The 15,000-nt window shown below is 47.0% G+C and overlaps 1 protein-coding gene across 3 annotated transcripts in view; it reads left to right on the top strand.

Annotated features, from left to right (window-relative positions):
* septin9b (septin 9b) overlaps positions 1-15,000 on the top strand; it is a 135,956-nt gene that overhangs the window by 58,882 nt on the left and 62,074 nt on the right. Inside the window, exon 1 of one of the 3 annotated variants that reach the window (XM_063201733.1) lies at positions 13,148-13,604. The exons of the other annotated variants lie outside the window; for them this stretch is intronic. Coding sequence (XP_063057803.1) covers positions 13,547-13,604 — 58 coding nt within the window. The 5' untranslated portion in view covers positions 13,148-13,546. Of the gene's footprint in view, positions 1-13,147; positions 13,605-15,000 lie in introns of those variants that run through there. 3 annotated transcript variants of the gene reach the window in all.

Below are 15,000 nucleotides of genomic sequence, written 5' to 3'. Positions count from 1 at the left end.
TGGGTTAGGGAATTATGTTAAAAAAAAATCTGTGCTTGAGGCTCATTGTTCACAAATTCACAAGGGAAAAGAGAGCAATGAAAAAGGTTAACAGTGAATTCATGACTCCTTAAGGCTAGATGTGTCCTATGAGCAATCTGTGTCTATATGCATGTGTGTGAATGTGTGTCTACTCCATGTTTGTGAATTTGTGCACACAGACATTTGTGTGTGTGTGTGTGTGTGTGTGTGTGTGTGTGTGTGTGTGTGTGTGTGTGTGTGTGTGTGTGTGTGTGTGTGTGTGTGTGTGTGTGTGTGTGTGTGTCCGTTTGTCCTTGGCTCCGCGGCAGAGCCAGCCAGCTGAGCGCACTTGCCTTCCCATCTGCAGCCCTGGCCTGCTCTCCCTCTCCTCCACTGTGTAAACACGCAGAGCACAACTCACATCCCTGCCATGCGGCTCTAAAACTAAAGCCCTACTTCTGACTATGAGGTCATGGCACTGAGCTGTCGAGATGGACTGCGTCGACAAAAAGAGCTACAACTGGTAGAGTACACATCTGCCATGCGGCTGACCCGGGTTCGATCCCCGGCCCGAGTCCTTTGCCGACACCTCCCCATCTCTCTCCCCATTCGCTTCCTGTCCACCTCTCAAACTGTCCTATCATCAATTAAGTCGTAAAAGACCAAAAAAAAATCTAAAATGAGCTATCAAAATGTGCTACCAATAGGCTGTTAACACAGCTCAAATCCTAACACCAAACCCTCACCCCTATGGATGCTACTATAGTAGTATGCTGTAATGACCTGATAGCGATGGGTAGGCTAACTTATATTGAGGTCATGGCACTTCTCTGTAGTGGTGGGCTTCTTTGTCGAAATAAGCTACCAATAGCCTGTTAAAATGGGACAAAAATAAAATCAGACTATTAAGGGCACTAGCGTAATGTGTTATAATGGCTTGATAGCTCAGCTCGATGGGCATCAATGCATTCGTGATGCTGTTATTTTGAGGTGAGCCGCTTTATCAAAATGAGCTACCGTACCTGTAGGCTTTTAAAATAGCCCAAACCTAAACCCAAATCCTAACCCTAAAGGAGCTACTGCAATGCGTTTAAATGGCTTGGTAGCTCATAGGGCTGCACAATTAATCGAAAAATAATCAAAATCGTGATAAAATAGTGAAATCGAACTCATGATTTTAATCGTGATTTAATCGTGGCAATAGTGACCTACTTTTGAGAGCGTCCTTGCAGCCAGAACATACTGACAGGCTGGTGTTTCTGGCCAGAAATCTGTCCACTGAAGTTTCATGCTATTGCCTTTACATAATTATTACAATTCATTTTATTTTGCTCATCCCGTATGTAATTCATTCTTGGTTATATTTCATCTTGTTATAATTTTCAAAAAAATCTGCAAATATCAATAATCGGGATTAATAATCGTGATTATGATTTTGACCAAAATAATCGTGATTATGATTTTTTCCATAATTGTGCAGCCCTAGTAGCTCATATAGACACGACACTGGTACTGTGCATGAGGTCATGCTGCCCCTGTGTGCATGGGTCATGGTCCGCTTCCTCCTCCTCCTCCTTCTTCTTCCGCTTCGTCCTCCTCCTCCATGGAAAGCTCCATCCCCCTCTGGCCGGGCGCACTGCCCAGGGTCAGAGGCTCTCGGCTGGGCCGCTCCACACTCGGCTGCCCCCAGACTATTACGCAGCACCTCCAGCCACACATAATCATTATCCAGGGCAGGGCAGAGCAGGACACGCAGAAGAGGTGCAGATGAGGGCAGAGAGAGAGAGAGAGAGAGAGAGAGAGAGAGAGAGAGAGAGAGAGAGAGAGAGAGAGAGAGAGAGAGAGAGAGAGGATACAGTAAAGACTGCAAGAGAGGGAAGGAGACAGATGACAAAACACTGACAGAAGAAGGGAATGGAGTGGAAGCCAAAAAGGTGCGGCCCTGTAGTAAGAATTGAGAAGAAAACAGGGAGACACAGAGAGGGTAGAGGACAACACAGGTGCAGTTGGGCCACAAGAGAAGGATCAGGAGAAAAAGAGAGGGACGGTAGCTTAATAATGACAGGGATGTACCATGTGGGTGCGAAAAGGAGAGAGAGAGAGAGAAAAAAAGAAAATTAGACAGATGTAGAAGGTCAATTCAAGTCAAGGTTATTTTCAGAGCACTTTAAGACACAACGATGCCAGCTGACTCAAGTGCTGGACAAGAGAGAATGAGAATGAGAATGAGAATGACGCCGTAGGCTACTGTAGGTGTAATCTTATGTGGTTAGTGGGTAGCCTGGCGAGGTTACGAGGCTACTGCCCGCTGAGCCTATGTCATCATGGGCTAATTTGAGCCCACTTTAGACTCTTTATAGTCCAATTTATGCCACGTGGCACCAGTTCTTTTTTATTCGTCCTCCTTTATAATGAGATGGCTGCGGTGTGGTGTGGGCACACAGTGCGGAGTGGTGAGCGAATGAGGTAATTATGAGGCAATTAGGGACCACAGACTGAGGATCACTCTCAGTACCGGTATGTCTGTGAAGATTGTCATTTCATCCACTTGTCCGTTTCATTATCTAGCCTCCCATCCTCGCCTTGTGCTTGTGGCCTTGTGATCTGAGTTTTTATTTGTCCTCCTGTATAATGAGATAGCTTTGGTGTGGTGTGGTGTGGTGTGGTGTGGTGTTGTGTGGTGTGGTGTGGGCACACAGTGCGGAATGAGGTAATTATGAGGCAATTATGGACCACTGACTGAGGATCACTCTCAGTATGTCGTTGAAGATTGTCAGTCATCCAGTTGTCCATTTCATGATCTAACCTCCCATCCTCGCCTTGTGCTTGTTAGCCTGATTATCATCAACTTTCAAATCGCTTCGAGACTTGGTCTGACCAAGAGCACAACAATTAACATTTCCCAAACAGCATGGTCGACATGCCTCCCTTGGTTTGCTGGCTGTTTGCTTCCCGACAAGATGCGAGGCAAGACATCATTGATGATAGGAATTTTACTCAATATCTCGCAAAAGCACAATTCATAGTTTTCTCACGCAGTACAATGTTGACTGGGGTAATGTTCCCCCAATAGTGGTTGTGGCTAGGCTAGGCTGACAGCAGGGAAATCTCCATGGAGGTGAGGTAGGGCATCAGCGAAGCACAAGGCCACAAGCACAAGTGCAGGAGGACGGAGGGAGGTTGGATAACGAGATGGACCCCTAGCAAGGCTGGATTAATGCACAGGCTAGATATGGCTCCCGCCTAGGGCCCCCCACCTGCCTGAGGGGCCCAGATTGGCCAAAAGTGAAAAATCGCAAAACTGTGACAAGATCGGTATGTCATCTGTCATGTTAAATACAGTTGGCAGACATGTTATCCTTAATTCATAGCCCCTATTTATGACACTGTCTGTGTAAATGTGTTGCAAAATTTGTCTTCCGGGGGGGCCCCATAGCAAACTGTAGCCTAGGGGCCCCAGGCCATCTTGATCCTGCCCTGACCCCTAATCATTTTATCCAAAAGAGGCCTGCTTTAAGCAACTGGACGTCTTCTGTGAGCTCGAAGCTTCTTTTCAAACTCCAAGAAGACGTCCAGTTTTTCACGGCTATAAACACTTTGGATGATCCGTCTCAGCTGTTCTCCCCAGGGCTGCTGGGCCCAGGACAAAGTCAACAGAAAGGGCCCCCAACCCAATACATACAATTTAGCAGGGAATCGATTCTGGGCCCCCTGTCTCCCTGGGCCCGGGACAACATACCCGTTTGCCCCCCCTGTCGGCGGCCTCTGCTCTCCCCAAGGCTTTGGGTTTGCTTACAGCTGCTGCTCCCACCTCATCAGCCAGCTGCAGGGAGCCCTTACTGACAGCAGGTGGCGCTGGCTCACAGGTGACTCCGTGGAGACGCACCACACAGCTCAGGTAGTTGTTGTCATGGAGGAATGATGGACAGTAGGCCCGACTGACAACAGTCGGGAATTAAAACCTTTGCTCTAGTTGTTGCTAGTAGCTCACAGTGATTAACAATGATATAATGACAATTGATATTGTGATAATTATTATGATAAAAGTACACTTTTATAGCTCATTTACTAATACCTCACTACCTCACAACCCAGAATTGTCTGGGTGGCTTTGGATACAGAAAAATGAATGTTGCTTGACAGGCAGATAGAAAGAGGAGTTGCAATGACGGATTATTGTTCAACATGTTATATTCCAACAATGACATTCAGATTTTCATTCGGAATAATCCTCCCAGCCTTGTGTACTTGGGAATGACAGGCATGTGGAGTAAAAGCATGTGTGAGAGTTGCCACTGTGGAGCAGTGCTTGCTTGGAAAAACTGACGGAAAAAAAATGGATGGCCCCCCATAGATGGTGTTTTTTCTGGAGTGTCTGTTTATGCTATATATCTCTCAGCAAGTGGTGTGCAGTTCCCATCCCCGGCAGATGGTCTACCACCCCTCACTCCCTATCTTTAGTTAGGGGCCACTCTCTTTCTCTCTCTTTCCTTCTCTCTCTCTCTGTCTTTCTTCAGTCTTCCTTCTCTGACTATCTGTTTCTGTTATTCTCTCTCTCTCTCTCTCTCTCTCTCTCTCTCTCTCTCTCTCTCTCTCTCTCTCTCTCTCTCTCTCTCTCTCTCTCTCTCTCTCTCTCTCTCTCTCTCTCACTCCCTCTCCATTCTCTTTTGGTCCTTCTCTCTCTCTCTCTGACCCCTCTCCCCTCCTCTCCTCTTCTTTTTCGCACGTCCCACTCTTGGTTATTCTCTCTTTCTGTCATTCACCCTCCCTTCCTCCCTCTCTCCATTTCTCTATAGAGTTGTATATTGCATATACAGTATCTGTTCCTGTCACACTCTGCCTTTAAGTCTCAAGCACGCATTCCTCCTTTCCTCATTCTCCCTCTCTCCCTTTCTCCCTTCTCCTCTCTGTCTCTCTCTCTCTCTCTCTGTCTCTCTCTCTCTCTCTCTCTCTCTCTCTCTCTCTCTCTCTCTCTGTCTCCTCCCTCTCTTTTCTCTTTCTCTCTCTTTAATGCTCTCCCTCACTCCCTCTCTTTTCTCTCTTTTGGTCCTTCTCTTTCTCTGACTCCCCTCCTTTCTCCTCCTCCTCTCTCTCTCTATCTTTCCTTCTCTCTTTTCAGCCTCTCCGGAGTCACCCTCTCTCCCACACTACTTCCTGTCTCGGTCCCTGTGGGCTCTTTCATTGGTCACTTCCTCTCTCCCACTTCTCTTCTCTTTTTAAAACCGACACCAAAAGACCGAGAAGGAACATTCGCTGACAGGCAGGATGTTTTCTTTTTAGAGGGAGGAATTTTCTTGGAACATTAATGAAAGGATTTTCTTTAATGTCGTATGAAATTTCGACAGAACTGTGGCACCTTCTAGAGTGTACTCAAGGGGAATGCTGAGTTTAATTAAAGCCTGAGTCATTTCAGCCATTTTTTTTCCATTTCGTGAGAATTAGTTGTCATAGATGTCATATTAGTTGCCTGGCCAGAGTGTATACCTTAGCATAGTAGATTTTCATCTAAGAATCTCAGATCGATAATGGATGGTGTGGTTGAACATGTTGCTTTATTATGATTTACTGTGATGTATTTGTTAGTATGATGTTGCTGCTTTATAGTGTGTACATTAATATAACAACAGTAAAAGGCATGCATTGTTCATGTGTTAGTTTGATAGCTCCCTGCCCAGGGACCACAGATGTAAATGTAGTTTTTTTGTCCGCAAACTCTGGTACTGGGGCTGTCCTGTCCATGGCCCCTGTCAAATAAGCCAATAAACTACAGTTTTTTTCAATTGCTAACAAGCTTTTGTCCAAACCTCAGCAACATTTGCAAAACTCTTAATACAGTTAGCACACCAAGGGCTTTCCATTGCCATACAGTTGACACATTACATGCCTTTTTCACACAATTAGCAGTCAATGAATGCATTTGTTTGTGTATATTTCACAGTGTGTGCTTTTGAGAAGAAAATGAACTGTTTGGCCAATTGTGCTTGGTAGGTGGTAGTCTGCGTTAAGAGTTTAGAAAAAGTATCCAAAGTATGGGTAAGCGCTTGAAAAAAACTAATCTCTACAAACCACTGCTAGCTGTACGAAGCTTCACAGGGTTTAGGTGTCAGCACTCGAAACACACCAGAAGATCACTGGACGCAAGTGTTTGAAGCCTGGTCAGATAGCCTACGTAGTATGTCTGAAGTAGAGGTTTGCCATTCCATGTATAATTACAATGGGGGGGTTGAGGTTAGGGTTACTCCGTAGAGTATCGTTCGTCGTATCACATTCCGCTACAACAAAGCTTTTCAAACTCAACAGAACGCCCCAGTGGTCACTGAGCGAGAGGAGACATTGAGCAGGAGAGCTGCACAGCTGTCAACCGGCCTGGCCTGTGGCACTTACTATCAGCAGAGGTGTTGACCCCCCACACTCCCACAGCATAGCACACACACACACACACACACACACACACACACACACACACACACACACACACACACACACACACACACACACACACACACACACACACACACACACACACACACACACACACACACACACACACACACACACACACACACACGTATTGCAGTGCACACACACGTAAACACGTGTTGCAGTACACACACACACACACACACACACACACACACACACACACACACACACACACACACACACACACACACACACACACACACACACACACACACACACACACACACACACACACACACACACACACACACACACACACACACGCACACACACACTTTCTCTCTCTCTCTACACACACACACACACAGCGCTACAGGTCATGCCACAGGTCGTATCAGCACAGGGAGGTTCCAGGGCTTCCTACATGCCTTGTTATTCTTCCCATGACTGGTGTTTTTTAACCCGGCTCTCTCCGCCGTGCTCCTCCTGGGGGCCTGACGTGACCCCACGCTACGGCAGATGCTGTCATCGTCACGAGTGCACTTTATCCATTATAGTGTTTGCCTATTCCTTGCACTGATTTTACAAAAAAATCCCATAGTATTAAGACTCTACACACAATTCCATAACACAAAACACATGGAAATAAACCATGTAACCATCGGGCCATTTTTGGTCATGTTCGGGCAATTTCTTGTTGGTCATTTTTGGCCCCATGTACAGTATGGGAAAGTGTGGTTTTTCAGTAGTTTCATTCATCCTGAGGGAAATGAAGGTGACTGACAGCTTACATAAATATACAAATATAAGACCTTATACACATTATTGCACATTGCGGTAAGCATATAGCTCAAAGGCAGAGGCAACAAATAAAATTACAAAACTTAAATACGACAAATATTAATCTCATGACTGAGCAGGCTTAGTGTCACAGTTATGGCATTGGACTGTAGATCACAGGGTTGCTGGTTCAATCCCCACCCCTACCAGAGATTCTTTAAGTATATAGAGATATGCCAATGTAATAGGTTGCTATGGGCACCTAACATGACCAGGTTCCGGTCTGCCTAAAAGGGCGTGTCATAATACTCCTACAATGAATAGAACAGTCCTTAGGTCTGCCTAAAGGGGGATTTCCCCCCCCCCCCCCTTGCAATAATAGAACCCGGAAACAATGAGCCAATGGAATCTCTCTCTCTCTACTCTCTCTGCCCCTACTGTCCACTCCCTTATTCCCTCCATGGCTGAAGTGGCTTTGAGCAATTTGGCATCTATCCCCAAACTGCTCCAGGGACTGTGACCAATTACCCTGTAAAATAACTGTAAGTCGGTTTGGATGAAACTGTCAGCGAAGTGTAATGTAATGTAACGTCATGACATGGTCTTGGTGAACTGAACTCCCCTCCCTGTGGACTCCAGTGCTGCACATTATATTACAGTGCTCCACATTACACTTACATTTATGACCCCATTTATGACCCCGCGTATCATGGAAAAGCGGGATCCCAAATGACTAAAAGAAATACAGTAATTAACCCTACTTAAAAATGACACACAATTACAAATGGATTCATGTCAAGGGAATGTTTAAGGGAATACATGGAAGATAAAACGATAAAAATTTGAAATGACAGACATTCCCGTTGAGGTCATTCTTGAACCCAAGGGTTCAAGGCAAGCTAGGCAACAAGCAAAACATTTCAAAGTTAATTAGTCACCTCCATAAGTCAATGAATGGTTGAATGAGTCATCAGTAGGTGAAAAACAGGCAAATAAACAGCATTATTGCAGCAGTAGATTTTCTGACAGGCATCTTGGCAAGTACCTCGACAACTGTGTCGCTCTTCACTTCATTCCTTAGTAAGCAGGTGTTTGGTGATTTCATGGTCCTCAGTCGATGGGAACCTTTTTCAATAAACATTTATTGAAATGCAGCAGCTGCCGTACCTTAATCAATGTTACGCACGTCTTGGTATTTAGAGTGCTGCTGTCGACAGTGACATTCTCTCACCTCCTCCATCAGGACTCCCAGAGACTAGAAGCTAATTGTTGGTTAATGTAGAGTTCATCACTTTTGCAGCTGCTGTTATGCTGTGAACTCTTTGCAGAGGTTGTGTGCGGACACTGCATGTGTAGTTTGTGCGTGTTAGAGAGCGAGAGAGAGAAAGGGAGGGAGAGAGAGAGAGAGAAAGAAAGAGAGAAAGACAGAGAAAGATAAAGGAAGAGAGAGAGGAGTGGACATGGTGTACAGCACGGATATGTGTGTGTGTGTGTGCCCGCGTGCGTGTGTGTGTGTATGTGTGTGTGTCTGCATGTGTGACTCCGTGCATGCATGTGATTGTGTGTCTGTGTGTTTATGTGTGCATAGTGCATATGTGTGTGTGTGTGTGTGTGTGTGTGTGTGTGTGTGTGTGTGTGTGTGTGTGTGTGTGTGTGTGTGTGTGTGTGTGTGTGTGTGTGTGTGTGTGTGTGTGTGTGTGTGTACATGTGTGCATACATGAGTGTGTGGTATGTGTGTGTGACTCTTCTGCTATGGCGGGCCGCCATCTGCCCCCATACTGAAGCCATCTGGAGGCCTGGCCAAATGAAGGTTTGTAGCTGCTCCTCTCCTCAACCTGGGGCCCTGAGTTGAGCTCCACCAGGACTCCATGGGCATGAGCTGAGCTGAGCTGAGCTGGGCTGGGCCCTGTTATTCCAAGTGTGGGAGACCGCTCTAAGCCCAAATGATGGTAGTGTTGGCGAGGCAGCAGCTAGCCATCCATCTTCTCATCGGCCATCCAAACTCAAACAGGGTTCGGGCCCAGAGAGGGGGTGGAGAGGGGGTGCAGTGGAGTAGAGATGCTGCCCTTTTGGATGTGAATCCTTGTGGGCTTTGGAGGGCTGTAGAGAGAAAGGTCAGAGGAAGGTTATTAGGTAGGCGGTGGGCCACATACATGGAATAAAATATATACTGCATGTAGTATCACGCCCAGCAGGTACGTATTATGACTCCATGGGCCCCTGCCAGACAGCAAGAAAGGCCCCCCTCCATGCCTGTTGCTAGTATCCAAAAAGATGCTGTTTTAGGCCAGATGTTAGAGACCCTATGTTGGGGGGTAGGGGGGTGTCCCTTGAGAAAATGTGTTAAAGGTGCAATATTAACGCAATATGAGAATGGAAATATGGAGGCTTGGGCTTCAGGGCGCCCTTTGGCTCTTGTAATAGAGTAATTCATCCCTGATGCCCAGTAGCACTCTGGACATGATTCACGCAAGTTATGTGTCAGGTGCATTAAAATACTGACCTACTGTAACATATGTTTCACAATCTTGGAGGAGTTTTTTCTGCCAAGGGCTTATAGACTTTACTTCTTGCTCCTTACCCGGGCATCTAATTCTCTGGTCTGGTCTGGTCTAGTCTAGTCTGGTCTGGTCTGGTCTTCTCTTCTCTTCTCTTCTCTTCTCTTCTCTTGTCTTGTCTTGTCTTGTCTTGTCTTGTCTTCTCTTCTCTTCTCTTCTCTTCTCTTCTCTTCTCTTCTCTTCTCTTCTCTTCTCTTCTCTTCTCTTCTCTTCCTCAACAGCTTGTGCTCATCATCCCTCTCTGTGCTCTGGGACATGTCTCTCTGTCTGTGCCAGCTCGGCAGCCTTCTGCTGTACGTCCATAGGGAAGAGAATATTGGGTTGACGACACAACACACAATTTAAACACAACAACACACACTTTCAGTTCTGCCTTATGTCACTGTTGACTCAAAACCTCTCAACCACGACGGGCTGATGGTATTTAACACATGAATGCACCGTGAGAGCAAGCAGAGAGCAGACTGTGAGTTATGCCAGGTGAACTGCATTGTAATGCGCTTTGAACCTCCACTCTGATGTCTGGCCTTGTGTTATTTATCCGTTAAAATGTCTGGATGTCGACCGATCATGCGGTTCAAGAAGTCATGTGCATGTGTCCATCCTCAGACAGCCATTTTGCAGGCAAAGATGAAAGAGACCTCACCAGACCTCTGTGTGTGTGTGTGTGTGTGTGTGTGTAGCTCCGGAGCCTTCTGGTGGAGCTAAGCCGAATTACACCACACACATAGGTCTGGAATCCTGAGCATGGCAAAAAGTTAACGTGTTATTGATGCGATGCAGTTCGACGGTAGGATACAATGGCACACTCCCGGCTATGTTACGCTTGAGGATCTGACATAATCCCATCTGAACGTAAGATCAAAAAAGATCGTTGGATTAGTGAATTGATTGCCCCCCACCTGAAGCCCCATATCGAGATGGACTGATGCCACCCCCCCCCCCAATCCCAAAGCCCCATATCGTCATGGACTGATGCCTCACAGCACCACCCCCCCCCAACCCAAAGCCCCATATCGGGATGGACTTATGCCCCCCCCAACCCAAAGCCCCATATCGGGATGGACTGCTGCCTCACAGCACCCCCCCCCCCCCAACCAAAGTGCGCTTGACTGACTGGCCATGGGTGCATTTCTCGAAAATGTAGTTGTTAGCCAGCTAGCAACTTGGGTAGTAGCCAATGGGAAATCCCATTGCAAACAACAAAGTAGCTAATGTAGTTAGCAACTATGGTTTCGAGAAATGTACCTCAGCTTACTATGAGGAGTGATGTGTGTTGTGTAAACACAGGGCCTCTCCTCTGACGATGCGCTGGGACCAATTATCCACTAAGGCCAGCTTGGCTTTGCTATGCTCAGATGTCCTGGTGTGGTGTGTGTGTGAGCGACTGTGTATGTATGATGACCAAATGCCCTGGTGTGTGTGTGTGTGTGTGTGTGTGTGTGCGTGCGTGTGCGTGTGCGTGCGTGCGTGTCTATATGTGTGTAAGGGGTATGGGGTGTTCAAATGCCAGAGTGTAAGTACTGTAATGTATAGTGGGTGCATGCGTGCATGTGCGTGTGTGTGTTTGTGTGTGTGTGTTTGTGTGTGTGTGTGTGTGTGTGTGTGTGTGTGTGTGTGTGTGTGTGTGCGTGCGTGCGTGCGTGCGTGCGTGCGTGCGTGCGTGCGTGCGTGTGTGCGTGTGTGCGTGCGTGTGTGTACATCCCTGGATGAAAGCTAGTTGGGAACCCAGATGTATTCTCCTCATAAGGCCATGTGTTTGATAAAGGCCTCAGGTGCTGAAACATGAATGACACTGTGGGCATCCTGTGACACTCCAGGCTGTACATGGGTTCTACATTTAGTTTATAACCTGACTGCGCGAACCTAGCTGCGCACAACTCAACCTCTGATTGTTGGAAATCATTGTCGGTCAAAAAATTAGCTCACGTGGTTGGCTGCCAGTGTCTTGCCCCTCATTGATAAACACTGAGAACCCATGTATTCTTACTCCATAACCAATCACCTCAACTGCCACTTGTCCTGGTGATGAATGTCGTAAACGCATATTCAAACTCCAAACGATTCCAAATGTTGAAAAAAATATCATTTTTCAACAAACAAAGGATGTTTCTCAAAGTGAAGTGTCCTAGCCTTGCTAGGACGAGAAACAGCCATTTTCCCAAGGTGTATCCAATTATTAATTACACTTAGAACTAGTTATCGGATACTCTAGTCTTTGGTGAAATCCGTGAAAAAGGGACGCTAATCGTCCTAGTAAGGCTAGGACACTTCGCTTTGAGAAATACCCAAAGAGTGAGGTTGTTCAGTATGTGATACTGTGTGTTAATGACTCTTCTTTGTTGGGGGGTTGCACCCCCCCATGAGAAGATGATCTTTCGATCTTAGAAACCCCACCGCAGTCTTCAGGCCTTACTGCAGTTAATTGTCATGAATGAGACGACCACACATGGCTGTAATCAATAGGCCCCATCTCTGCTCTGCAAGCTTTGTGGAAGCAGGAGGCGTTTGGGGGCAGGGAAGTTGACAGGGGGGTTACAAATGGATCAGTTGTCCTGGGTCCAGGGAGAGAGAGGGGTCTCAGACGGGTCCTCACAACATTGTATGTTTTGGGTTTGGAGCCCTTAAAGATGAGTGTTTTGGGCCCAGACAAAGCTGTTAGTGGCCCTGGATTGAAGGATTGGGGGGGTCGGTGGGTGAGTGACTCATTCCTTGTAAGCTTTTCTCCTCTGAGGGGGCGAAGAGCAGTGAGAGACGCCCGAAGTGGGGCAGGGATTCCCCCGGAAGGCCAGAGCCCATCAGCCAGCGGAGGAAAGAGGAGAAGGGAAGAGAGGATAGAAGAGGGAAGAGGAGAAGGGAAGAGAGGATAGAAGAGGGAAGAGGAGAAGGGAAGAGAGGATAGAAGAGGGAAGAGGAGAAGGGAAGAGAGGATAGAAGAGGGAAGAGGGAAGAGGAGAAGGGAAGAGAGGATAGAAGAGGGAAGAGGAGAAGGGAAGAGAGGATAGAAGAGGGAAGAGGAGAAGGGAAGAGAGGATAGAAGAGGGAAGAGGAGAAGGGAAGAGAGGATAGAAGAGGAAAGAGGTGTTTATTGCCCAGGCTGACAGGCAGAGAGCTGAGAGGAGCGGAGAGGAGAGAGGAAGTCCCCCCTAAGCATCCCCTGCGACCCGAGAGGAGAGGAGTGAGGAGAGAGAGAGGAGAGGAGAAGAGAAGTGGAGTGTAGAAGAGAGGAGAGGAGAGGAGAGGAGAGGAGAGGAGAAAAGAAGAGAAGTGGAGTGTAGAGGAGAGGAGAGGAGAGGAGAGGAGAGGAGAGAAGGAACGGAGGAAAGGAGAGACGAAGCCCCCCATAGCATTCCCTGCCACCCAAGAGAATAGGAGCAGAAAAGAGGAGAGGAGAGGACTGTTGAGCAGAGAGGAAAATAAAGGAGAGGATTGTAGTGGAGAGGAGAGGAGAGGAGAGGAGCAACAGAAGAGAGGAGAAAAGAGAAGAGAAGAGAGGAGAGTAGAGGGAGCCCCCCTAAGCGTTCCACACTGCGACCCCAGAGCTTGCAGCTGTCAGGGAGAGAGTGAGTGAGCGAATGAGGGGAAGCGCCTGAGAGAGAGAGGGAGAGAGAGAAGCATTCAGCGGACAACAGCAAGCACTTTTGTTTCTAGAACATTCTGAGCCAGCCAGGAGCACTTTGAGTAAGGGGGAGGAGGGAAGAGAAAAAGTGAAAAGAAAGAAAAGAAAAGAAAGAAAGCAAGAAAGAAAGAAAGGAAAAGAGAAGGACAGTAAAGAAGGAAAAGGAATGGAACACAAGGCTGTGTACGTGCAAGTCTGCGAAAGTCCCGAACCGGAACCTCTGCGTGAGTATATCGAGAGAGAGAGAGAGAGAGAGAGAGAGAGAGAGTGTGTGTGAGTGTATGTGTGTGCGCGTGTGTTTGTGTGTGTGTGTGTGTAGTGTGTGGTGTGTTTAGCTTTGGGGAGGAGTGGTGAGGTGGGCAGGAGCAGCAGCAGCAGCAGCACTGACAGTACAAGCTAGCTAGCGACAGATAGACGGACGGAGAGCGAGCGAGTACAACTGGTTTGCATTACAGCACAATCGAGTCCGAGTCCGAGTTCGAACATGGCTACAGTACAGAACAGGGGTGCGTTTCTCGAAAGCATAGTTGTTAGCGAGTTAAAAACTTGGGTAGTTGTCAATGGAAAATTGCATTGCAAACAACAAAGTAGCTAACGTAGTTAGGAACTTTGGTTTCGAGAAATGCACCCCAGTACAGTACAGTACAGTACAGCATGCGAGTCTCTCTTCCCGGTCAGCCAGCACAAGGGGAAGAAGAGGAAAAAAATGTACTGAATGTCCCAGGGTGCCTATTCAGACTTTTCATCCATTTTTCTCTTCTTACTGTTTGCAAGCTTTACCTACAGGTCCACAGAAAAGGGATTGAGAGACATTCTCCGAGAACGTGTTTGAGTTTGGTTTTGAACTGTGTTTTTTTATCAGGATCTTGTTACACAACAAAAGACAGAGACGAGAAATGTGAATGGCAACTGGCAAGTCCATGTGGCCATTTTAGACTGTATTGGGCTGTAGGTTCTGATGTGTGTGCATGTGTGTGTCTGTGTGTACATATGTGTGTGTGTGCTTGAGCCTTTCCTCCCCTCTCCTTTGGTGTCCTGGGATTTGGCAGTCAAGGCTACACACACACACACACACACAGCACACACATAGCACAGCACAGCTGGTGAGGCTTTGCAGAGCTTAAAACATGGAGGGTGAAAAAGACACACACACACACACATGCACACACACACACACCGCCAGAGAAAATACTCCAGCTTAAACAGACCACGTCGCCATCGTGGCCGCAATTCCGTCAATTTTTCAACTTTGCGGTCACTATTCAAACTCAGCACTCGGGTCTTAGGAGAGCGAGAAGGGAAGCATTCGTGAAAAAAGCAAACAAGAGAAGAGACCCTGTAACCGTCAGTGGACAGACTGGGGGATCTGGGATTGACGTGTCAAGAACAGTCAACCAAAAAAAGACAAAAGTTCTTTCGGTGGTGTCTGTCCAAAGCCTCTGTGTAAACTCTGAGACATTTGAGACGAGTGCCTCCGTAAGGTACTCCCCATTCCTCCACTCTTCCCATTTAAAAAATAATTGTGCTTCATCAAGAAATGAAAATGTTCCATGTCCATTGTTCATCTTTTTTTTGTTGCACAGACTTTCAAGAAACATTCATTGGTTGTTCTTTGCAGCC

The sequence above is a fragment of the Engraulis encrasicolus genome, chromosome 1 (genome assembly GCF_034702125.1).
Source record: "Engraulis encrasicolus isolate BLACKSEA-1 chromosome 1, IST_EnEncr_1.0, whole genome shotgun sequence".
Lineage (NCBI taxonomy): Eukaryota > Metazoa > Chordata > Actinopteri > Clupeiformes > Engraulidae > Engraulis > Engraulis encrasicolus.
The sequence above is the reverse complement of the archived record's forward strand: the minus strand, read 5'-3'. Positions and strand labels throughout refer to the sequence as shown.